Here is a 27,610-nt window from a genome sequence, read left to right as displayed (position 1 = left end):
TTAATCACAGTCAGCTACCTTTTCTCTCCCTCGTTCTCTCTTCCCTCCATCCTCCAACCGTCACCTAATGTGTGTGTTGTTTAGAGGTGGAGCTTTTCAACTAGAATGATTAGTATCGATTTGCCTAGGCTATCAATAGATTACACACACACGCACTCAAAAACACAACCTATGTCCCTCAAAAAGAAAGAAAGCGAAAGCTCTGCTGGGTTCATCCCAGCAATGTCCTGGCTTCAGCATCCTCTCTCTGCTCTGTTTAAATCCACAGCTTCTCACACACACACACACACACACACACACACACACACACACACACACACACACACACACACACACACACACACACACACACACACACACACACACACACACACACACACACACACACACACACACACACACACATTTATACACACACCACATTGAGGTTGGGGGCACTGGAGGGAAACCAGAGACCACTGGTTGCCCAGCAACCAGAGAGAGCGGAGGGGAGTTGCAGTTAAGGTTGATGTGTTGAAATGATGTCCAAGAGGAACCAATAGGAAGGCTCATTTCAGTGCTATGAGAACAGGCAGCCAATGAGAGTGAAGCGTTAATAAGCCCGCCTACATGGAGACAGATGTATCTCCATTAATAGCAAGAGAACTGTAACTATGACTGGAAGCACACTGTGTGTGTGTGTGTGTGTGTGTGTGTGTGTGTGTGTGTGTGTGTGTGTGTGTGTGTGTGTGTGTGTGTGTGTGTGTGTGTGTGTGTGTGTGTGTGTGTGTGTGTGTGTGTGTGTGTGTGCGTGCACAGCCAAATGCTGCAGGATCAAGGTTGAAACAAGATCTTTCAAAGCTCTCCTTCTACGAATACATTCACTCACTCATACACACACACACACACACACACACACACACACATTTTACCACACACAGGGGAGCTCATGAATTGAATTCCCAGTAAGATGAGAGAGGAAATGGTGTATTATATTTTTCTGGGTTAATAAATACTTCAAAGCCCCAAGATGGAACCGATTTTCACACTGCAGAGGAGCACAAGCTCTCCTTAGGCACCAGGCTGTGTGAATTAGCATGCATGTATGTGTGTGTCTGTCATAGGCTACATCCGGGGACAATTATCAGACTAAAGCTCAGTTAATTGGGGACTTGTACAATTGAGGACAAAAGCAGTGTTCCCAGCAGATTTTTGGGTCAGTTGTTAAGTAAAGATTAGGTTTAGGCAAGTAGTGGTTAGGATAAGTCTCCAGGAAATGAAGGTAACTGTGTAATTTCCCCAAAAATGACCTAGGTAAACGGGTGTGTGTGTGTGTGTTTTTATGATTGTGCAGTATTCTGTGTGCTTCAAAGAGTTTATCAACCTCTAGTTTTTGCATACACTGAACTGTAGAATGAGAAGAATGAACATTGATTTAAACTCACAGATGGATTCACATTTTAAACATTTGGCTAAAACAAAACCAGATAACATGAGAGAACATTATTTCATCACAACACGTCTTGATGTTTAAATTAGGTTCCCGATAATAATGTTTATCACTTGCATGCGAGGCATGCAGCTTGTGTGATGTGTGCATATGACATAACACAGTAGGGGTTCAACGCAGTCAAATGATGTTGATGTTGTTTTGTACGTTGCAGAGGTAGGCTCGCATACAACAGCTGTTCTCGGTCAGAGTCAGCGTAGCGTGTCACATACAGTACATTAACTATTTTGGGGGGGAGCAAGGGAGAAGCTACAGATACAAGATCAGGTTAATAGGCCACTTGTAGAAGCCATATGTTAAGCTGTGAACTCTCGACTGAGGGACAGCTTTGGACGGGATCATGCTGTGAGCTGCTTCATGATTCCCTGTGAGTGGCTGAGTTAAGAAACTGAAGTAGGCTACTTGTTTCCAGCAGTCAGTCCAAGTAAAGGAGCATGCAGGGGTATCCAGTGATGTTAGATGGTAATCTCTTTAGATCAGATATGTTGCTATATGTGTAGTATATCTTCCAAAAATGACAGTTTTAGGGTGAACTTAACTGCCAATCCTTTGTTGATGTAGTTACTACTACAAAAGATCAGATTTTGGTAACCTACCTGACATTATTAGTATGACATCTTGTAATCTGAGGTGTATATAGAGTGATTAATGTTAAATCTTCGAAGTTTACATTATTATTTAGCAGCTTTTGCATCATGTGTCAGGGCAGCACTGTCAGTTGGTTCAATATAGCGACAAACAGTTAAAACTCATCTCTAAGCCTTATCTAGTTTGTTTGGTACATCACCAATTTAGTGATGTGTAAATCTGCACTTTCTAAGTTTGAACTTGCATCAGACATAGCAAAAAACCTGGACCAAGTTGCATTAGAATAGCAGTGTAAATGTAGCCAAATATCAAAAGCGTCCAATAGTGTGGTCAAAGCTGTATTGCTATTAATAGAGCAAACCTGGAACAAGCAGCTACACCCTTCTCACTGTAGGGTTATTTAAGACACCACTCATATGTTTCACACATGACACACATGTCCACATAAACTTCTAGACTCAACTCAAGAAGTTAAACCTCGGCCACATTACTTAACCTGCCAACAAGGACAAAAACAAGATGTGCTGATCTATATTCTGTGTAGATAAATAGAAGTCTGCCAACCGCTCCTGCTGAATGACGCAGTTTATTTCTAAAATAAGATGTCAACACTTTGAAAATAAAGTCTCCCCTCCTCATATAGATGACTGAAGGGCATGAAATGTTAATGCCATGAATCACTGGAGGAAAGCAAGAAATGGTTAAGTTATCAAACTGGTAGTGCTTTTAAGCTTTTAAGTTAAACAGGTTGCATCAATACCCCCGTTATGTTAAAAGCTTTTGTCCGGGAAGCATCATTCATCACGCTGTGGTTTCTCTGGGGCTGCAAACTGACTAATGCCGGTCACCGGAGGGGAATCTATTGTAATAACTCGCTGTGGTGATGATTCGATGAACAGGAGGCTGGATTATGATTGATTGACCAACGTCTGAGGTAAAGAGCATCTGGCAGGATTTTAAACTCAGTCTTTCTGTCATTCCAGCCTGTTCTTCCAACAGCCGGAAGAAGAAAAATACTTTTCTCTGCTGCCTTCTTGCTGGGACCTGTCTCATTCCTTCCTCATACAGTCTGACTTACTTTATCTTTATTTCTCACTCTGTTGCCTTATGTCCCCGTGTCATTTTCAAGGAAAATAATGCCCACAAAGGCTTAAAAATAGTAACTTATGAAAGCTTGATTGATTCTTGGGTCACTTTTGGGCAAGTAAGATGAATTCAGCCAGACTTCAGCTAAAACCTGAGTGAAAATAACATGTCATTTGACAGCGGCGTTGCTTTCCAGGTGGTAAAAAATGGTTTACAGTTTCTGTCATACATAGTGATTATCAGTTAAATATGTACCCTGTGTTGGGCAGTCAGCACTCTTCCAAACTAACTTAAAGCGTCACAACATCCTTCAATATAACTACTGGTTTCTTTCTGAGTCTTGTCCCAGATTTCACTTCTCTCGCCATCTTTTAAGAGTATGCAAATGAGGATAGGACACAAATTAGGGCAGTAGCTGTATTTGAGTGGATTTAAACTGCAGTAGTAACAGCTTTTTTCCCCTCTGCTTCACTTGACTCAATCTGGAACCAGAGTCTGATCATTTGACATGTACAAACCTGAGAACTTGGTCTAACCTGCGGATGTTGGCACAGGTGGGGTTGTGTAATGTTCAAGAAAAACGGAAAACAAACACACGCTTGTATCGATGTCAGCGAGAGTCCAACGCAAACTTGTGTTTTATCAAAGCACAATCCATGCTTTAGTGCCTCAACGCTGATCTCATTCTCTCAAGTGGCTCGAGGACAGACTCCTACACACTAGATGCACAAAAACATTCATCACCGACTCCTGCACTACACACACATGTGCACACACGCACACACACAGTTACACACGTAGTAAATTAGCCTAGTCAGCAGTGTTTTATGTTGTAATCATCTCAGCGTCACTGAGCATAGAGCTGAAATATGCTTAAAACAACAGCAAGAGAAGAAAAAACGGAACAATGCTCATCATCATGTCTATTCTTTCTCTTCCTCATTTTTTTTATTCATTTCTTTTTTTCTTTTTTTACAGATATTTCATCTTCTCCATCACTCCTTCCCTCCTCTGTTTCTCATTGGCTTACCTGCCTCTCCTCAAGACGGGACTTATTCCAAATGAGTTGTCTTCAGTTTGCTCTCTTCTGTCTCCTCCTCTGTGTCTTCTTTCCATGCATTCTCCTCTTTCGCTCTTGGTGGGGTTTTTTTCTTTTTCTATTGCTTTTCAAGACAATTGTATCTATCCTCTGCTTCTTCTCTCCTCCCTTCAGCCACGCTTTCTTAGCTTTACTCCTCGCCTCCTCACCACCAGCTTTTGTCTCCTCTCTTTCTCACCCTCACACTCTGCAGATTTCCAGCGCACACCAACTCCTCCTCTTTCTTCAGCTTGCGGCAGCCAGACTACATCTCCTACATGTCTCTGCCTGAGCACTCGCTCTCCCTCTCTCTCTCCCTCCCTCTCTCGCTCCCTCTACACACGCTCTCTCTCTCTCTGCGCTCTCCCCTCTCTCTACCTAGTTTACATTACCCCCTCCTCCTCTCCATCTCGTCACTATGGAGACGCTGGGCCCGTACAGAGACATGCTGGCACACATGGAGTGTAAATGTGTATTTTTGTGTGCTGTGAGTTAAACCAGTTCAGCAATGCCAGTATCGTCATAATATGAGCGCAATGTAGAAATCAACTCACAAAATTACCACACAAAAAAGAAAGAAAAAGTTGCAAATTGGGAGGAGTTGCAGGTGCCAAAAGTAATTATTCCCCAGTGTGTATTCCCATTTCTAAATTTCGTTTAAAAAGGAATAGTTTGAAATTTTGGGAAATACATTCATTTCCTTAATGCACTTTTATATTACTTTCAGGTAACAAAATGTGCCTTCAAAGACCTCTAATTAACACATGTTATCTCCTTTGTTACCTTTGGACAGTGCCAGGCTAGCAGTTTCTCTCTGTTTCCAGTCTTTATGCTAAGCTAAGCGGCTGCTGGTCATAGCTTCATATTCATCGTCCAAACATGTGACTGCTATCGATCTTACTCTCAATAAAAAATGAATAAGCCTTACTGTTCCTTGAATGATATCCTTGGTGATCCTAGAAACACACGAGTCTCCCGGATAATTTAACAATGCTATTACATTATTTTGTGGGCATCAGTTTGAAGGATTTTAACTTTCTTGTTTGAGAAGTATGAGTCAGTTTTGTTGGCTATAAAAGCTCTAAATACAGTCCAACACCAATGAGTCTCACATGATGCTGCTGCAGTTAAAGACTTGAATTAGAGATGTAGCAACTATATAACGCATTGTTGTTATATTTGGCTGCAAAACGTCATCTAAAATTGACCTAGAATCTAAAAGTGAGCTGCTTTAAAATGCTTAATACTGCAACAGGTTTCTGTTAGCTTCCATTTGCCATTAGTGACATAGCATAATATTAGATGCTTATGAGTTATACTTTCATATACTTTTAAAAATTAATCCTCCTTTCCGCAATACTGTTTAAAAAAGACATTTAAGGAAATGCCTCAGAGCAGAGAAATGCTCATTTATCTTATCATAATCAATCTTTTGCTATGTTCCTTTGGGCCTCATTGACTACAGTGCAACGTCATCAATGAGCTGGCTTATATTACATGAATATGTCCAGGAGACACTAATCATCCTTATCTGGGTAAGTAATCAAATACGTCTGACATCTGATCTGGAGGACACAACTAGAGCTTGTGTGTGTGTGTGTGCGTGTGTGTGTGTGTGTACATGCTTGGTGTTTTATATTGAGCATGTGCATGTGTTTATGTATGAGAGTTTATATTCGCCTGCGTGTGACTGCAAGTGTCACATAAATGAAATTCAACCCACAAAGCTCAGCGTCATTTGGACTATTTGTGTCTTCACAAGAGTCTACTTAAGTGATCCAGTGGAATAAAACCAGCTAGTGTGTGACTCCATGTCGTGTCATCTCTATAAAAACACTACTAAACAACAACAATTATATAACAATTTAGTAAATATACCATTAAAGGGACATTTTACCAACGTATTTGAATCTCTACCTAAAAGCTACTTGATCCACTATGCAGTTACCATTGTCCAGAATGAACAAGTCAACCATGGCTGACAGGGACACAGGAATTACTGTTGGTTTGTGGGTACATGTGGAAATAGCAAGGGAGGTCTCAACCACTACATCATTGGGCCTCGGTAACCACAAATTTGAGGAAAAATGTAAGGGAACTATTAAATCCACACCCTTATTATGTTCATATTTAACCAAGTTTACTATTTTAAAGCATCTAAAAACCTATGACATGTAAATTAGCCTCAGTATTCCTGACTCAGTGGAGTGCGTTCAAATTACAGAAAGCTCTTTAACTTCCCTGACAGCTGAAATTCTACGTTTTCACAAGTAAGCACACGTTTGAGTAAAACCAAAAGGGAAACTGATGAATTCATCCAACTATTAATGTAGTTCTGAAGAAAACGGAATTAACATGAATCAATACATTAATGGCATTAGCCATTAACACATATCCACCCCATCTCTATCAGTAAACATGAACACCTGAGGAGGAGGGATTAATCCATAGACTTAACAAATGAAGCAGCTGCTACAGCAGTACTACGGAGTCATAAGTTCAGGGTGTGCTCAGGGGTGTCACACACATTCTCTCCCCTGATACCTCCTACACCAACCCCCGGCACGGTGAGCGCTACAACAGGAAGTGCAATCGCCAAATAAGGCTGCAGGAGTGCAATATCAGTGAGCAGGGACAGTGAAGTACACTGCAGTCCTGAGGCAAATCCACCCACACGAAAATTAACAGCAGCTACTACTCACTCCCTTTTCACACGTACTGTATGTGAAAGTAGAGTATCCATGCATTTTTGGACATGTCAGACACACATCCACAGTCGAAATCACATACGTTTAACACACATGAAGACGTCTTTTAGTTGGGAGAACTCGTGAATATGTGATCAGATAAACTAACAGAACTGTGGATGCATGTGGTACTCTGTTACTTCATACATGTGTGTGTGTGTGTGAGTGTGTAGGTACTATCGTATATTATATAGGGTTTAATCCTGTAGTGTCTAACGAAGGCAGGAACCATCTGGTGCTGGGATGTGAGACAATCTGTCCATTTGGAGAGGTGACAAAGAAGGTAATAAACACAGGAAAATGACACACACACACACACACACACACACACACACACACACACATACACACACACATACACATACACACACACAGATTCAGAGTGTTTGGAATAGTGTTGGGAAAAGGATTGAGTTCACACATCACGCACGTACACACAAATACATTTCAATTCATTTATACCAAGTGCACATATCTCTAGTCTCTATGGTAACTAGTAGCCGTCATGGCAACAGAGTACAAGCAGTAGAAGAAAGGCTGAACTCTCATGACTGTCCTCAATATATTTTGGACCGCTCATACAGTTAAACGCGCGCGCACACACACACACACACACACACACACACACACACACACACACACACACAGTTAGTCATTTCAAGGTTTTCAGAACACATTCCCATTTCTGTGTGCTTATACCTCCTGAAAAGGCATGTTGTAATAATAGAGGGGAATGCAGAGACAAGTCGGGCCCTGTAGGTGAATCACACACACACATACACCCACTTGCACACCCACACAAAGAACACACACTAACAGGCCTTCACATGTAAGGGATGGGCACAATGATACATTAAACAGCGATCAGCTGCACTAGGTTGTTTTTGGTTAGTGGTGGCCAACCCCAACGGTCGTGACCCCTCCAAGATGATCAGATAAATTACCACATTTCAGTGGGGTGTACTGTAGATTTTACCCCACTATATTTATCTGACAGCTTGCCACTGTAGAGATTAAGATTTCATTTACAAAACATAACATAAAAAACATGCTATGTTGCAAATTTACCCACCCAACAGTGTAAAATGAGCTCCACCTTGACGAGCTTCAACAAGCTTCTCACATAACTACATAACACACACATGTAATTTCCAGTGATTCACCTGGATTTGTCAAATATTTAACACAATTAACTGGTATGAAGTTTCTCATTTAACCATATGACATCCTTAATGACCCTAGAAACACTCATTTCTCCTGGATAATTTTACAGTGACAGAGCTTTATGTTGTGACCATTAGTTTGAATTATTTTAGCCTTATTTATGAGACGTAGGGACGAAGTTCAGAATTTATTGTCGTTATAACTGAGCTTGCTTCATTTAAAATTGACCCAGAATCCAAAAGTGGGCTGCTAAAACGCTGAATATTTTAACAGGTTTCTATAAAATGTAACCCTTTGCTCATACTCTCTATTAGTGAAACACACAACATAATTTTATGTTTGGATGTTTATGAATAAACTCTTTAATTATTAAGTTTTTCATATACTGTGATAGAAAACTTGATCTTTATTATCAACTCCTTCTACATTGCGTTCAAAGCCCCAAACCCGAGTGTACTCTCTCACATAGAGCAGTGGTTCCCAACCTCTGAACTGCTTACAACTTACATACATGCAACCCATCACAAAGGGCAGCAATGACACTGATTCATATTAAGAGGTCACAACCAAAACAAAAAGTTGGGAACATCTGATCTAGGTGAACAGGTATTTATGCAAGACTCAGGACTTTCTTTTATTTTCATCTTCAGTTTCCTCCCTGACCTTCAATCAGTTGCATCTTCACTTCAAATGCGTACATACATACAGATAACCAAGGACACACAACCCATACTCACAAACACACAAACTTATCACAGCCGTCTCTGTGATATCCGGGTCCACTTATCTAGAAAACATTAAGGGAATTGTTCTTCGGGGACCAGAAACTATCTGCACTCCACCTTCGTGATTGTGGCTTTCCAAAACGAAATCCATTTCTAATTGCTTCGCTCTGGGCTCCCCGAGGACTCACTTGAAACAAGAGCAATTTGCAGCCTTGACGCAGTTGTTTTGTACTTTTCTGCCTGAATAGAAGGTGGTCGGACTAAACTGAGAGGCAGGAGCGCCACCCTGTGGATTTTTACAGGATGTGTCTGGAGCTCAATGCACTGCAGGGAAATGAATATGTATTTTGAGGGTCCGTTAATCTATAAGTGGATAAAAGAGATAACTGGCACATAAAAAACTTAAATATATAAGTTTTATCATCTTTATTACTGATAACATATTGAAAATATTTATATTGGTGTTGAACTTAAAAAATACAGAAACAGTTTTTTCAAACTTCTCCTATATTCGAAAACTGACACTGATTGTCAAAGTAATTACAGCTGAGCCATTAATGTAGAAAAGCTTTTCAAAGTCAAGGTGTCAGTCTGAATCCAGCTCACAACAAGCACTTTCCCCACAGCCCAGGTTGTGACCCGAAGCCTCGTCAAACCAAAGATTATCACAGTAAATTATTCTTGAGACAGCTGACAGATTTTTACCAAGAAAGTTGTGATATTAAAAGCAGGCTGAGAAAGTAATAATGTCTTGCAATTATTACAGGCTCAAGTACCTGACACAACCCTTTAAATTAGTTTGGGTTCAGGGGGAAATTAAGGGCTCAAAGCAGCTTAAATGGCAGCTCCCCAAAGACAAAGATATTCAAAAACTGCTGCCACACACACAGAGATCTATTTGCAATGGTCTGAATGGAAGGCTTGCAAGCACATACTCATCAGGTGATGACAATAAACTATAGACACCAAACACTGAAACATTAACAAGTTCTCCAAGTGGTCAATACTTTGTTGGTGATCAACTAATCAATCTTCTAATCATTTCAGTGCCACAGTATATAGGTGAAGGCAAATTAGCACAGAACATTCAATGGAACGTGATTAGTTCAAACTCCAATTAAAGCAGTGTGTGCGCACTTACTCAACCATTTTTAATAATGAATGCCTATTAATTATTCATTTTAAATGTAATGATTCAGTGTAGGAAAGTTTGATTTAATGAGTTTTCATTTTAGGTCTTTCGATTTCAATTCCACCATACATGACTTCTTAAAATAATTAAATCATCTCAACATTACTTGTACATTATATACAGTACACTGACTGACACTGATGGTGACTAAGCTCTAAACACATGTTAAAGGACGATTTTTTTTTCTCTTTACAAAACTTCTGTCAGCAACTTATTTGTCAAGATGTGGGAATTCAGGACACTCTGAATGCTTTAAAAAGTTTTATTGAGAAGAGGATGCAAAGGTTGACGCTAAAATAATGACCCAACTAAATATCCATAAATGCTAACAGATATTTTGGGCGCACTCACTTTCTGTTTCACCTCCAAATAAAGTGGTTAGATAATTTGTATTAGCTTAAGCCTTCATTTCACAAGAAATTTGTGTGAGTTTATAACTATAGATTGGTCAAAATTGAACCAGGAAGTTATTAAACTAATAAATGTTTACAACAGGAAGTTTATTATCCCATCAAACTACATAAGGGTGATTAAAGTATGTTTAATGAATATATATTGTAATAATAAATTGAGAAGAAAATAATCTTATAGAAAATTTGCCTCTGGTTTTACATTCTTGTACATTTTTGGGAAGATGAAGATTAGACTGTTAGTCTAACTGAGAGAAACATTTGTCAAAACTACAAACACAAGACCAAAGTTGTGATAAACAGAGATGATCCATTAATATCCTTCATACTGACTTAATGTAACAGTTAACCTGGACCAGGTGTGACTCAGATGAGTCAATCTACTCTGTTGATACAAACTCTGAAGGGGCACAACTACACACATCCACTGCAGTGAGGGAGAGAGCTGCACCTGCTTTTTCTCTCTCTGCAGTATATTGTCCCACTGTGTGTGTGTGTGTGTGTGTGTGTGTGTGTGTGTGTGTGTGTGTGTGTGTGTGTGTGTGTGTGTGTGTGTGTGGAGGGGGGCAGGCAGGATTAAAAGGTGTTTTGAGAATACTGCTTTAATCCCACAACAGCAGGCCAGCACATATGTGCCCAATCAAAAGGACACACACACACACCTATAACCACACACACACACACACACACTTGTATCTGTCTATTTATAAAATGCTCCAACAATGCTTAACGCTCCTCCCTTGTCTCCCTGGACACCACAGATTTGTTGCCCATAGCGATTATCCAGTGATTACATAAAAGCAGCGGCCAAACTCAAAGACTCATTTTCCCTTTCTGTCTTACATGTACCTGCCCTTTACTGCATCTGCCCACAACACTATCTCTCTCAACACACACTTTGCTCTCAGGTGCAGCAGTGACCTCTCAATCACCCCAGAGACTTAAGTGACAGTGTACTGCAGTCATTGGAGGACAGCTTGCACAACACAGACACACTTTTTCACATGCACTTACACACAATCTAGAAAATAAACAACATGCTTCGATTAATTGATTCACAGAAAATGCAAAAAAGTAGGTGGAAACCTGGACATTATACTCACATGCGATTGTTAAAAATCACATTCAAAAACTGCGGGCATTGATGTGAAGCTTTAACTGGCCCCACTGGGAGTCTGGGTTATGACTCTGTGCAGGCCAGTCCAGGATAATGCTGCGGGTAATTTCCTAATGAGCTTCCTGGATAATTTCTTGGAAAAAAAACAATGTAATTTGGTACTAATTATAGGTCATAACAGAGATAAAGCTCAGAGAACCTGATTTAATTTTTATTAATTGTGTTGACATACTACATCAGCTTATTGTACAAATGTTATAGTGTAACAAACACTGCACAACAACAACATATTTTTTCATATGGAAATTGAAGCAGACTGTACATACAGCACTGTTCATATTCTCTCACTATAAAAAACACTGTAAGTAGAGTTATTAGAGTTAACTTACAGCTAGTTTGTTGTACAGTTCTTGCCTCATATAATATTTATATGTTAGGGTATGCTAAAGTATAGAGTACATGTAACTGCTGACGGTGTCTGGCCTGCATTCTTTTTTTTTTTACTATATTTTTCTTAAATGTTACCCAATACAGATATGTACTGCATACTTACACAACTTACATGAAAGCTTGCATAGAAATTTTAATGTAAATTTGAAAGCAGAATAGCTCTGCTTTAAGTAAATATAGCCTGCAGCAAAGGTTTCCTTTGATAGTTTCTTTTAATGTTTTTCTGCAGTATGCTTTAGTACTTTGAGGGCTGCTCTGGTAGTTAAATGGCTGGTGATCCATCAAGGTTACTCTAGCAATTAGTTGTAATTAATTATTTGTGTACCACCTCTGTTTTTTCCTAAAATTAGTACCACACATTACAATTTTGTTTCCAGGAAACTTCCTTTGAGTTAACAGTTAAATGTTATGTCATTATATGAAAACAAGTAACCCATAAAGTACAGTTCTTCCACATCAAACTCAAACTCAAACATACATTTATTTATGGACCTCATGTTGTGCATAAGTGCATTGTCATGTTGACACAGGAAAATGGCATTCCCAAACTATTGCCAAAAAGTTGGCCAGAGAATATCATCAAATATGACAGAATGCTGTAGCATTAAAACCCTTATCTGGAAATAAAGGGCCTAAATCATGAAAACTTGCCCCAGACCAAAAGTATATAGTGTACTTGTGCAGCCTCTAGTGGCTGATGTCTGCACTGCAGCTGGTCTTTCCCACACAGAAGGCCAATTCTTCTCAGTATATAAACAAAAATATGTATGTTTTCCATGCAAGCAAGTCTACATAAAATCATTCAGGTGGTATATATTATATGTGTGACATATGCATATTACATAATTTAAGGCTCTTGGAATGTCCAAAAAGGAAAGAAGATGGATATATAGGTCGGCTTATGTTTTAAAAGTCATACCTTCAAACACATATATAAAACATACTGTATGCATGCATTCACACATTTTCTGTCTCACATATGCATCCAGAAACACAAACCCATACACACACTCAAGTGCAGCATGTGGGCGGTATCCCCAGCGCTGTGAAACATCTTGCATCCCACATGCTTATATAACTCCCTCTCCACCTCCTCCAGCTGATCACTCATCACTTTATCACTTTATCCTCCGCTGGGTAGGAAAAACACCCCTTCTCTCTCTCTGCTCTCTTCCTCTCTCTCTCCCTCTCTCTCATTGAAATCAGCCAGACAGGCGCCCTCTGCAATCGAGCATGATTTCGTTACACTCCGAGCATCAAAGAAGCACATCACTCCGATGAGATCAGGCTGCAGCAAATCCCATCTCTAGTGCAGATTTTATGTTGGTAAAAATTGAATCATAAACCTGCACTACTTGTGACAACATAGGAGCTAACATGTCAAACCTTGTTATCATCAACCATGAATGATATTTACAGTAAGAGGGAATTCAATCAGGGGAAAAAAACGCTATTTATTCTTTATTACTGCAAATTTCAAATCATAAACTAGTACAGCAAGACGAAGAGCTCTTATGACACATGAACCCAAAAAAAGAAGCAGTAAAGTAATGATGTAACAGCAAAAATAACCCTCCTTCAGATTTGTATTCCCTGCACGCATTGCTCAGTAATGAGAAGAAAAGCCTGATGGGCATTCTGCACAGTATGACCTCGGCATCCTTCCCACTGAGGGAACTTTCACATCGACTTTTACCTTGCTTTGGATACAAAGCCAAAGGACAAAGATCATGTGTATACTGACATGTGGGTCTGTAGTGCAATGTGTTGAGTAGGAGATACAAACTCATTCTGTCACAAAGGTGAAATATGAGGACACGAACAAGCATTCAGCTTTACAAGGCTGCAGCCTCTGACTGTTATCTATTGTAGGCAATCATCTAATCTAAAAACATGTTTTCCTCTCTGCCTACAGATTGAGTTAATCTGCTTGTGTGAGGGAACAATTTGACTTTGTCACACAAATTCCCTCAAAGTAAGAGCTAACACTGTGTGTCGACACAAGAGGGATTACTAAGTTTGTATCAAGACAGCACCACTTGGCAAAAAAATCATTCTAAAAGTGAAATCTGTACCATTTGCAGAAATCTGTCTTGTTTTATGATGAATTGTTTTGTTTGAGGGTAAAACTGATGTTATTCTATATTTTCTTGTTGTCAACAAATCCCATGAAAAAGACCAAAACCTGGCAATACTTTCTAACATCCCTTTCCTGCCAGCAGCAACCTTCTCCCCGCTGGTTCAACCTAAAGATCTTTTAAACAAGTCACAAATATCATATATATTTTCATTTAAAAAAAAGTACTAATACATATTTATTAACAGCTACAGCACTGTAGTTTTGAAGTGAATATTACTCAAATAGGAGTAGAAGTAGCATTTTTGGGGGACTATTTTTAGCAGTGGATGAATACAGATTTTGTACACTAGTGAGTATTCAGCAGCAGGACGGTGTATGCAACAGCGTGGTTCTTTGATGTGTTTTTCAACAACAATAGAGCTCTATGACACAGAGGAATATGATACATCTGACTGTGACTGCACAGACAATAATTGTTAGGATTCTTTGCTGGTTTTGGTCTTTTTATGGAATTTGTTGACAATGATAGAATGCTGCCAACCTTATTCTTTACTACATATATTATTCAGCAGTGTACAGACAGGAAAAAGGAAAAGGAAATAAGACTCACGTTAATGAGTTCAATCTCCCAGATCTTCTTGACCAGCTCCATGGAGGTGTAACCATTGATGAGGAAGGACTTGGTGTAGTCACCGAGCTCCAGTGACTCCAACCACTCTGCCACCGACGTGGGGTTGTTGCCATCATAACCGACAGGCCGCACCTTGGGTACAGAAAGGAAGGACAACGTTTTGTATTTTTAACTGCTTATTACTTGTCTGCATTTCTTTCAAAGACTCAAAGTGCTTCCCGAAATCTCTTGAGATGTTGCATGACATTAATGTGTTCCTCTTTCTCCATAAATACAAATACTGTGAGCAAACATTTGATTTGTTTAGCTGTTCTTCTGCCCATATGCTACACCATCTTTGACCTGGAGCTTTGGATCAAAGAACAGCTGGTATCCACACACTGTACATATGCCAACTACAGTATAATACAGCCTACATACCTATTTCTTACATAACTCTACAGTTGCATAAACTCTATTTATACTCTATGTAATTAATTTCTTCAATTTTACCTTCCATATTCTGCTGCAATAGCCTGATTTCTACATGGTGATCATTAAAGATTCATGTCAAATACCTTCTCCAGTTCAGCAAGGATGAGTAGGAAAGAAGTGGAAAAGCTACATATAATGAGCAAATGTTGCTCACAGTATTAATACTGATGCTCAAGATCATGTGCTTCTTGATCATCCTAACTTTTGGGAAAGGACAGAAGAGGACGGCAGCAGCAGTGAGGTTATTGCCTTGGGTGAACTGCTTCATGTGAAGCTGATAATTAATAATTCATTCACTTGTATTTTGACAGTTAAAGCTGCTTCAGAGAGCTTATGGAGCTTCAAACATGCATATCTCACACTATCCACCGGAAGGGGAGTTTTCACTTATGTATGTTAGTGCATATGTGAGTTTGAGAGGGCAAAATTTAAAGATACAGTGTTTTGGAAAGTTTAGTGCAGATGAGAGGAGGGAAGTGCTGACTGGAGATCAAAGTTTTCAGGGTGTCTCTATGAAACCTGCTTATCTCTGAGCTCACAGTCTATCCTCTCTACTGGACTCTTTTTTTTTTTTTTTTTTGCTCTCTCAAACAGTCCCACACCTTTGATCATACTCCCTGACACCAAACTTTCCTACTGTACAAGCCTTTAAGTTTTTTTATTCCAAAAGTGAATTACTCCAATACTGATTATTCTGGCACTTTTAAAGTATTTTTTTTTATTGAGGGACTGAGCAGAAGCCCTTTTCTAGAGTTCAAAGTGTTTCATATGAATTTGTGTGTGTGAATTTCACAGATGCAGGACGGTGTGGATTTAGCATTTTCATGCATCATGTAAGTTGATGTGGTTTGGAAGCTGTGATCTACAGTAATGTGGCTTAGTACATTTTCTTCTGAATTCCACAACTCCTTGGCGGTTTGTTCAAGTATTCAGAATAACATGCGGCGAGAAACCCAACCACCCACAGAGAGAGTTATATCACACGGGAATACAGATGGAGCAGGAGATTTGCCGAGTTCTATACTACACAAATGAAATTGGCTGCAGCTGCAAGTGAAAGATTGACCATGAATGTATGTAATATGCATGAGTCTGACACTCCAGAGATTACAAAGCTCAGACTTTCTGAATGTATGCTCCGCTGTAATTTGATTGCTTGATTAGCTGCAGTACTGACCCTAGGCAGCAGCCGTATTGCCTGCAGGAGGCGTTGTCTGTGGGCTGAGTTGAGAATCCCAATTTCCAGCAGGTCCTGGTCCTCCACCACATTGCTGCCCTGCAGAGCAAAAAAAACAACAGTAAATGTTAGCATTCATGTAGCATTTCTCCGGCAAAAACAGACAATGCAACGAGTAATGGCTGTAACACAACTTTAATGGGAATTGTTTAGTACAATTGAAATACAGTGGTGATATTTAGTTTTAATGTTGTCACAAAGACAAAACAACACATCAACAGAGTCAGCCTTTCTGCTGATGCAAATGTTGCAGACTCGTGAAGCTTAAAGTCTGTAATACATTTCAGTATTATTGCATGGCAATGTACTTTATGTGCAGATCGATTTTAAAGCAACACTTTGTTACCTTGTAACAATAATGTCAATTCACAAGGTTTTCTTTGATGGATTACAGAAGTCAAACAAGAGTCATAATATATGTTTACATTGTACAGAGAGGAATACAAACTGCTTAGCATTGTTGAACAGTGAAAAAATACATTAAAATTCCTAAAATATAGCTGCGTAGTTATGCAAAATGTTTAAGTGTGATGTAAAGTTATATGTGAGTGGTAGTAAACACGTTAAAAGCTGCAAAACCACAGGTGTGGTCAGTGAATTAAAGAAGAATTGTTTGTACTTCCTGATGATTGGCTTTAATATTAACAACAATCTCAGTGAGAGCATGATAGAAGACACAAGTAAGAAAAGACAAGTAATGAAACATCAGTGGCAAAGCTCCAACCAACACAATAAAATAAAGTATATTTATATTATTGAGTCTGGCGCACACACACACACACACACGCCTTTATGGGTATCATACAGTTTCACTTGTAAATTATCCAATGAAAAACCTTAAAAGACATATCAGTGATCCCCCCTCTAGAGAGACAGAGAGACGGAGTCTTCGTGCAAATGGATAATTAGAGGAAAGGAGGAATGCAGGGAGGGATGGGAAAAGATGTGGTGTTTGTTGACAGCTGGGAGAAAGGCCAACTCAGCCAGAGATGCCATCAAAAATAGGGTCATCTGACAGACGTGAAAAGTAAAAGCGAGGTTATTACCAAAATGATGATAAAGAAATAGAAGGAGAGAGACTGTGTGACATAGCCTGGAGGCAGTCTCTGGTGTAGGACTGAAGGATTACACTTGTCAGCCCCTCTACATCTCTTTTCTGTCAAACTAACTGTGGTAAACACCCAACAGACGAGGAGAAAGAAAGCAGGTAGATACCCATCTGCTTTTTTCCTTCCTCCATTTCACTGTTGTCCAGACGTTGACTCTGGGGGGGGTCACTGTGACCTCGGAAAGACATTCAGCTCCACGGCTGTGACATTTTAATTTTGGCTAGGAGATAGTTGTCGTTTAGTGTTCCCACCAAGATCCTGAAGATCATTCGCCAGAGAAATCTCTGCTCAGGTGGCGTCACTTCTTTTACACCACCGATGTGCTGCAAGCATGCATGCAAAATATGCCAACATATCTAATATCTAATAGTCTAAATCTTCTGTGTGATAGAAAGATGTAAAATAACTATAACTATAGTGTCTCATTCAGCTGGGAATTTATAGGAAAGATAAAAACTGAGTATTCAACTTATGCAGGAATACCTATTATTTCACTGTGTCCTACATCTTCCAATTATCTCTGCTTGTACTTTCCATTACATCTCCATCAAGACATCCATAAGAATGAAATATTATCTTGGGTGATGATAATTATTACACAATCAATTACTGGATTTTTACATTTTACCTAAGTGCTGCAGGTAGGCCCAGATCTGACAAGTAACTGAAATATCAGACATACAGTAGAAGAAAAGTGGAGGGAAATATCCATTTAATCAGGTAATGTGGAAGCACTGCAGGAATTACAATGAAAAGGTAAGGGTTCGTAACCCAAATTTACAGTTTGTCTTGAAACCTCTGAAAATTGTGAGTAAACGTTCATGAGTAGCACTCATTACATCACTTGTGCACTGTCTGACAACTTTACAAAGGAAGAAGTCATGTGGTACAAAAAAAACAACCCACTGGTGTGGAACTCTTAGTATTAATTACTAAAACCATACACTCAATTTAGCAATCTGTGTGCTTGCATCAATAAACCATATGAACTAATTAACAAGCCATGAGAGTTCATTGTTAAACTGAGCGCGCAGTTTAAGGTAATTTTGAAGCCAGACTGTGAATATGGAGAAGAAGGGAATTATAATTATGTTAAAAATAAATAAATAAATAAAATAAGTAATGTAATACAACATGTAATCGCCATACCAGCTAAATAACATCACAGACTAATAACAAGTCTGAAAAGTAGGGGAACTTATACTATATTATAACCCACATTCACAGGAAGTTGTGCTGTGGGAGCCAGCGATACAATAAAATACAACTTCCCTGCTGCTGGTGACATAGAAACATAGTGATGTGCCAACAAAAGGCAAGAAGACGACTGCTAGCTCATCAACGTGGATTTAACAATGTAGGTTTACATCTGTCAGGCAAGGATACACAACACTGCGTTTACAAGATTAAAGATGAGTGAGTCACAGTTGTTAATAATAACTCAAAAGACCTCCCCAGGCCACATTTTATCCTCATATACAAATTATGCACTGACAATCAACTAGGACAGTGTCTTATAAAGAGCTCTCAATGTCCGACGTATTATGTGCAACATACTGGATACATAGAAAAGTTTTTATCAATGTTTTTCTTTGTTAATCATTTTCATTTATTGTGTATGAAGAAATAATGTTACCTTATACCTTCTATCCAAACCACCTATATTTATTATCAGTGTCATAGGCCCATATTGGAAGTTTTGCATGTTTAATTTCAATTCATGATTCACCTCTCAGTTAATTCATCTGTGCGCACAGATTTATTAATTTGGACTCTCAGTTAATTCCATGTTTCTATAATAGCACCCTCAGTGGGTTCTCTAAACTTTACCTTGATGAATGGAAGTTTAAAAACTCTACAAACTTTGAGGGAAAAAAAGCCCAGAGTCAGTGAGTGATGTTGCTGCAGGCTTATTGGTATAGCTTTGTCTCCAGGGCTCCACTAGTCTGTCCCTTGTAGTGGCTAGGCTTCCTGAGGTGGCAGCAGCTGATTGGGCTCATCCGGTGGCTAAACTTATTCTTTTCACATTCTCCTCACCAACCTGCACGCCGAGACCTCTGTGAGAAGAGTGCAGTTCATAGATCAGCTCCCAGGCTGATTAATAGAGTGCAGAGCAGAGCCGGCATTGGAGTTACCATGCCACAACTTCACAGTGGAGTAATGACTCTCAGAGTCGGCGCGGAGTAGATTGTGGGGGGTTACAAAGGCATGACTAATTGCTCCCTGTTGGGCTCCTGATAGAAAGAGATGGATTTCTTAAATGTGTCTTCTTTCTCTCTACAAACTTTTTTTTTGTCCTGTTTTGTTCTGTCTCCCATTTTCAAGTGTGCATGATGGATCAGTAGAATCAGGATAAATGAGTAATAATAACACAAATAATTCATTCATTTTCTCTTATTTACTGGGAGGCTCATATTGTTTATTTTGTTTGCTGGAAATACAAAAAGTTATTGTGCCATGTATATGGATGAGAAGTTCCTAAACACTTGGCATGCTTCAATGGTATGAACACTAATAATGCGTCATGCTGGTGATGGAAGGTGTTTAGCATCCGTAATGTTGATACAGTTGCTATGGCTCGTGGTTAGCTTGTGATACTATGACCACACAGCTTAAGAAGAGCACCATGGAGGATCACAAGCTCTCTGAACACAGAAATTAAAATTCATAGCCAACATCGGGGGGTTAAGACAAGAATAGGGATGGAGCTAAAACTGATATTTAATGATGGTAGTGGAGGCCGTTATCAGCGCCAACAGGCATAGGCAAGTACTACAAATCATGCTCGGCCTATTGTATCTCTTCATGCCCTGTGTTCATCCCTCGGCTTCTCTCTCATTCCTCTGCTGTTCCCCATTGCTCTGCTATCAAAGAAGATGTCCTCTTTTCTCATTATATCGTTGCCTCGCTCTCACTTGCTATTCAAACCGTCTCCTCTCCGTCCTCAATTGTACTTTTAGTCAATAATTTAAATTTGTTTTGGTTTCTTTACAAACCTGTTGCCGTTTGACTTATCTATTTTTTTTTCTTTGCATATGTGAAAAAGCAGTGACTTAAGTTGCTCTTCAAACAGGGGCCTCCAAATCGGTGGTGGTTTGAATAATACATGTCTTTATGAGAAGGATTAGAGCTTCCGCCTTTGAACCAACGAAATATGGAAATTGACATGTATGTTTCATTCATAATATTGTTGTTTCCTTGCAGTATATAGGATTATTGTTTCTTAAAGTCTAGAAGAAGGGGGAAACAGCTAGTCCATCTCTCCAAAGTAAAAAAAAAAGACAGGGGGCATGATAAAAAACAAAAAACCCTTCTTCGTCTTTTTCTTCCTTTTACAGAAATTCATAAGACCAAAGCTGCAGCATTAAAATGTGCAATATAATATCAGTTGGCCTTTGAGAATACACACTAAACACTGACAATGAAATCTTACTTTGTTACTCACATCAATCTACTTTCTTTGTTCAGCTCCACTCTCTCTTTCTCACTTACATTATACAAGTATGTACAGTCATTCAAAATGGCTATGATTAGACTCCATCAACTGTCCTTCACATTAAATGCCGTCTCCATAACAACGGCTCCACCCCTTTGCTACTTGTCCATCAGTCTAGTGGTTCTTGTCCTCTACTTGCTGGTTAAGGTGACCAGACACGCCCATTCTAATGGGCCCCATTAGTGGCAAATGCTGATGGTAGATTGCATGGTCCATGTTTACGCATATGTATGCACGCTACACAATGCCTTTTTGCCATCATACGCTCAAAAGGATCAGACTTGGGGTCAAATTCATTTGCAAACCAATCAGTTCTACAGATGCACTTGAACCGGCCTTGAAATAAAAAGAAAAAAGGCTTTTATTTTCAGTTTGTGTCTGCCGTTTAACTTGATTTCTCATATTGAGTGGAGCTGAAATTAATTTGACCCTAAACCTCTCCTTGAAGTATCCAAAGCCAACAATAAAAAGGAGCGCTGCATACCAATACCAATGTAATCCCTGAAGCCTGAGCCTCAACTGCATTAATATCAATTTGTGGGAGCCACTGAGTTTTCCCAAGGTTGGAAAACATTAACCGTCTTCCTGTTCACAACAAAAAGAGGTGGAAACTCTGCTTAACTAAGCAAGACGGACGCCAGAAAAACTTAAAACGGAGAGCGACCCAGAGAGAGGCACTTACAAAAGGGGCTTTGAAGTTGTCGTGATGGTTCCAAGGCTGTTTCATCTCAGCTCTTTACAATACTAATTGTATCTAAAGGCATTTCTGCGGAGACAACGGAGCTTTTGAGAAACATTTTTTCCGACGAGGGGCAAGACCAGGAAAAGCAGAGAATCCCCAAGTCTCTCAGAAGTACAGCCAGAACTTTCACATCTATAAATGAGGTGCAAATGAGAGTAAAATACATTGGTACACTGATATGATGGCATGTGGGTGTTTGAGTGAGTGCCAGTGTAAGAGGAAAGGGTGTAAATGAATGGAGGGTTCAGCCAGGGACATTTTTGAGCGAAAGAAACACTGATTATGTGAAGAGTGGATGTGTGACGTTAACGGTTGCCTGGATGCACAGATGCTGCAATCAACACACACCTACATCTACTCATTTACTCGTCTGCCACTGCAGAACCACAGATATGATGTAAACACACAGCAAACCTCAAAAGCCTTTTTATAAGACTTCCACAAAATGTGTGTTTTTAGGAGAGCTTTATGTTTCCTTTACCGACAGAAGACGGTAAGAGACATTTGAGAGCCCATTAACATAGCTCCTCTTCTCTACACCAGGCTTTATCATCAAAGGTTTTTGGCTAGTTTGACTTCACCAGTGTGTTGTCAAAGGTTAACAATTGTCCTTATACTATCTATTGATCAGAAATATGACTCACCATAGGTACAGTATAGAAAACAGTACTAGCTGCCACTAAGGATTGTTTTCATTATTGATCAATCGTTTTGTTTATTAAATGTCAAAATAGCCAACAGGGACATCTTCAAATGTCTTGTTTTGTCTGACAGCCCAGAGTCCAGAGATATTCAGTTTACCGTCATGTGTGACAGAAAGGCTTCAGATCCCCTCACATTGGAGAAGCAGCGACCAACAAATGTTTGGCAGACTTGCTTAAAAATGACTAAAAGGATTATTCAACTATCCAAAGAGTTGTAATACATTTTCTGTTGTTGTTGGAACCTTATACTTCCTGATTTAGCTGGAAAATATATATATATTTTGGGTATTAACCTTGCATAGCACAGCTTATGGTAAAAACAATCCTCTGTCATTTACATCAATATGTTATTTGACATGCTGGTAATAAAGCCATTTGTAATCTCTCTATATATAAGGATAACTAACATTTACTGGATGCTGGTAGCACTAGCAGACAGTCTGAAGGATACTTTAATCAACAGAAAACTTACTCTTCTCACTTTATCAGTAATTATGGCAGCTTTTTCATTCAATGTATCACTTCTTACTTAATATATTCTTTGCATGTATTATTTAGCTTGATTGTGTATATGCTCTGGCAACATGTTTCCTATTAAAATATTTTGCCTATAAAGATTTAATTAAAAGAGGCTACTTTATATACAAAAAAGAAAAATAAGGGAGAAGAAAAATAAGAGAGAAAAAGAAAGAGAAATGTACAAAAGGAAAGCCACGAGGAGGAAGAGTGTCTCATTGACACCTACACCACTAATGACAATTTCTGCTCCAAAGGCAGCTAACAAATTTGTATTAAATGCTTGACGAGGCATGAGAAGTGTGAGGAAAACACACAGAAACACACTGGCCACGTGTGGGAGATGCACACAAAGAGAGAAACAGACACATTCTGTGATTTCCTCCTGTTGCCAGGGTAACCAAAGGAACAAATGCAGGTCATACTGAGTGGAGGACTGGGATGCACAAACACTAACACGCACACACACCTATACAGATGCCTGCATACGCTGTTAGTTGACTAAATATCAAGACGGAACATCTTTTACAGTAGCCGTCTCCTCTCCTTTTTACTGGATGGGAGAAGAATTTAGAGCTGAAAAGACAGTTAGTTAAAACAGAAAATGAATCACCAACTATTTTGATAATCAAATAATGATTGAAGTCATTTTGTGTCCAAAAAGCTGCAAACATACTGTAGTTCCAGCTTCCAAAATGTGAGGATTGTCTGTTTCTGTCTGCTTTATATAATTGTAAATTGAATGTCTTTGGGTTTTGGACTTTCTGTCAGACATAACATGCAATGTAATCATATCACTTTGGCCTAGACAAAGATCATTAGGTGCCACATAAATAAGTCTGACTAAAATAAAACCTGATTGCAACCAAAAAAAATAAAATAAAATAAAGTATTGTAATGTGAAAAAGTTCCCATTTTGGAGATATGAGGTTTTTTTCCCCAACGGCGACAATCTGCAACTCAGATAAACTCATCCAGTCAGCAGCCCTCTGCTTTGCCTCTTGTCTTTCTGCCTCTGCAGCACTTTCTCTTGATTTGGCTTCATTGCATCTCTTCCGCTTTCCTTCTATTATCCCCATTCCTACTTTATTGCTCGCTTACTCTCTCTGCCTGTGAGTGTCAGTCTCTGTAACACTTAAAAAACCTGTCTCAGTACCATACACACGCACACACCCTCATACCAACATCAAAAAGTATTTCTGAATGCAAAATGTCCTGGTGAGGTTCTCTTCCTACGTCACTGGAGATGAAGGGATCATCAGATGAAAGAGAAGAGAATCAGGTTGCATCATGACCCACAGGCTACAGGTGGTTGCACAGCATTTTTATGTGTGTGCATGCACAAGTATATGGTAGATTACAAGCGTGATTTCAACAAGCGTCTTCAGTGCAGTATGAACATGTGTGCAGCTTGGTGCTGGAGCTAGATTTTTGCTGTGGTGGAGATGTGGCGTAGGACTTGTGTGCGTAGGAGGACCTCACATGGCATCAGTGGGGAGAGGCAGCGATGATTGGAAGGAAGAATGGGAGAGAGAGAGATGGACAGAGAACATGATACAGAGAGGAGGAAATCCAATAATCGAAAGAGATCAAAGTGAAAAATAAAAAACAAACAAACTGAGCTACACCTTAGGGGTGCAGGATGAGCATGGTGAGCTTAAAGGAAGGTGGGAAAAACACGGAGAGAGTGAAAACTTGAAAAAGACCGGACACCACATGAGAAAAAGATCAAGGAAGGTTAAAAAAAAGAAGCATGTTCCACGTCCTAAAACTCTCAGCATCAACACATCTCCTGCCCCCCTCCTCTTTCACCACACACACACTTGTGAAACACTCACCATGAACTGGACGTTGTCAAATCCATTGGCCAGCAGGTGGTTCTCATACTGGACCAGGCCGATGGAGTCGAGCCATTGACCCACGGACTGCATCGGGCAGCGGGGACCTATGAGGGGGTGGAGGGGCAAACGCTTCAGTAGGGAGTAGCCGTCCACGCGGTAGCAGCGGCAGTCCGGCTGAGACAGCTGGCACTGCCACATCATGTTATGGCGGGCAAAGTGGCTGTCAAAGGAGCCCGCCATGCTTTTGAAGAGTCTTTTGGCAAGGCAGCAAAAGGAAAATGAAGGGGAGAAGGGGGGAAATGGGGAAGGAAGGGGGAGGGGGGGGCAAAATAAGGTGAAGGGAAGGAGGAGGAGGAAAGAAGGCTAGTCTAGAGGCATGGTGAGGATGGAGAGGGGGGTCAGCATGCAAAGGTGCAAGCAGGTAAACGGTTGACTTGGGTTAAGGCAGCCAGATGCTGCTTTCTCTGAGTCCAGCCAGAGGGAAGATCAGAAGGAGGAGAAGAATGAAGTTGTATCCAGAAAAAAGAGCTTCCGTCCTGGGGGTAAAATCCTGTTAGAGATGGGTGTTCGATAAGACTGGAGGTATAGATCCGCAAGCAAGAGCGACTGACTGTCCTTGTGTGTTTGCAGCGCACAGCAGCCGCTTTCTTTTTCAGCTGTTGCGCTCGCTTGGCTGCTCCCCTGAGCGTGTGTGTGTTTGTATGTGAGTGTGTGTGTGTGTGTGAGAGAGAGAGAGAGAAAAAGAGCGAAAGCTGCCTGTACTGTAGATTTCTCTTTATCAAGTACTCCCACTCTCATCTGTATGCTTCTGCAGCCTCCTCTCTCTCCCTCTCTCTCCCTCTCTCTCTCTCATTTCTCTGAGCGCTCCTTTCCTCCCTCGTCTCCTCACTCTCTCGCTCTCTCTCTCCCTCTATCTCTCTGCCTCGCTCTCTCCCTCACTTTCCTCTGTCTACCTCCTGTCTCTATCTTCTCTCAGGGTGTCGATCGTCACCCTGCTCTCTCTGCCTCTCTGCATATATCTGGCTTGCTCTGCTGATAATAGCCATCACAACAGCTCCAGCGTCTTTTGTCTGCAAGCCACGCTCCCTCCCACCTTCTCTCCCTCCCACTCACACTCCACACTTAGTGTATGCATGCATCCCTTTCTATATGTGTGTGTTTGTCTGTATGTGGTGTGGTGTGGTGTGATGTGGTGCGGTGTGGCATGGCTGTGTTTGCACTAGTAGGGAGCAGAGATGGTTTGGCACAAATAGGATTTCTCCCTGTGGTAACCATGGTTAGCAGGGGCTTTGCATTCACAGATGAAAAGAGAGAGTGGAGAAGGGACGGGAGGGGATGATCGGGAGGTGGAGGATGGGGGGAATTAACAGAGTGAAAGGGGTATGAATGCAGTAAATAGAGATGAAAAGGTACGCAGGTGAAGAAACTGGTAAGAAAAACAGGGACTGGTGTGTGCAAGAATGGGAAGATATACCTTATTTTGAGTCATGGATGATCTCACACAGAAAAATTATCACACACACACACACACACACACACACACACACACACACACACACACACACACACACACACACACACACACACACACACACACACACACACACACACACACACACACACACACACACACACAGACACAAAACCAAAGAAACTTCCAGTTTAGTCTAACTTGGATCTTAGTTCATTCCTATTGCTAATCATTTTTAATTTACTCACCAAATTAACTACAGAGATTTGGGGAAACAGGACATGACTATGACACGTGCTACGACCAACAATTATTTTCAGGATGGATAAATCTGCATATTACTCTCTGGATTAGTTTGGTTTGGTTTATAAAATGTCAAACTAAATGCCCACTGTTCTCCAGAGCCCCAGTTGACATATTGAAATGTGTTGTTTTGTGTGACCAGCAGTCTAAAAACACACAGATATTCAATTTACAAAGATATCAAAGAGAAAAGGAGCATCTCTTCATATTTCATGAGCTGGAATCAGAGGATTTTTGCATGAAAAATAATTTAAACAATTAATTGAATATCAAAATTGTTGCACTATAACTTTCTGTTTATCCCCTATTTGGTTTATTGACTAATTGTTTCAGCATTAACTACAACAAAATCAGACAGGACAAAAAATATGGAGATATAAGTATGTTTTTTTCCTAGATTTTATATATACTTATATTTGTATAGTGTTTGCATAGCTTGTATAGCTTGCTTGTAAGAATCAGATTTTTTTTAAGTTGTATCCTGACTGAGTTGCTGTTATGTGTCAAACGATGAGTGATGATTCCCATAGTATGGCTTAATAGTGTAGATCTATTCATTCTTTCTGCCAAAGATCCTCATGTGTAGAACTGGTGTAAACAACCTGCTCATTTCTCTGGTTATTCTGATGCCACAGTGTTCCCAAAATGATAATTTGAGATAAACTGGGAATATTTTTTAGTTTCACTCTAGTAGCATATGTGGTTTCTCTCTCCTTCCCGAACACACACACACACACACACACACACTCAAATACACCTGTGTATTATACCTGATGTGTCCTTCTTGATGTCCAGTCCGCTGCTTATTCCTGCCCCAATAGAGCTCATAATCTTGTCGATCTGAACAAATGGGAGACAGAGAGAGGTTATTATAGAGACTTACAGCGTGTGCAAGGGAAAGTCATTTCCCAGTAATAAGGCTAACCCCCGTTTCTGGATTCAAGTGTCACCAAACATGAT

General features: G+C 40.0%; 1 protein-coding gene across 1 annotated transcript in view; it reads right to left on the bottom strand.

The window, feature by feature from the left end:
• The window catches only part of anks1b (ankyrin repeat and sterile alpha motif domain containing 1B), a 54,839-nt gene extending 29,762 nt beyond the window's left edge, over positions 1 to 25,077 (bottom strand). The window contains exons 1-3 of the mRNA XM_062443642.1: positions 24,874 to 25,077; positions 16,409 to 16,507; positions 14,737 to 14,889 (exon numbers count right to left, since the gene is read on the bottom strand). Coding sequence (XP_062299626.1) covers positions 14,737 to 14,889; positions 16,409 to 16,507; positions 24,874 to 25,077 — 456 coding nt within the window. The remainder of the gene's footprint in view (positions 1 to 14,736; positions 14,890 to 16,408; positions 16,508 to 24,873) is intronic.
• Between the last annotated feature and the right edge of the window lie 2,533 nt (positions 25,078 to 27,610).

This window comes from Scomber scombrus, chromosome 22 (genome assembly GCF_963691925.1).
Source record: "Scomber scombrus chromosome 22, fScoSco1.1, whole genome shotgun sequence".
NCBI lineage: Eukaryota > Metazoa > Chordata > Actinopteri > Scombriformes > Scombridae > Scomber > Scomber scombrus.
This window is presented reverse-complemented; position numbering and strand designations above follow the sequence as displayed.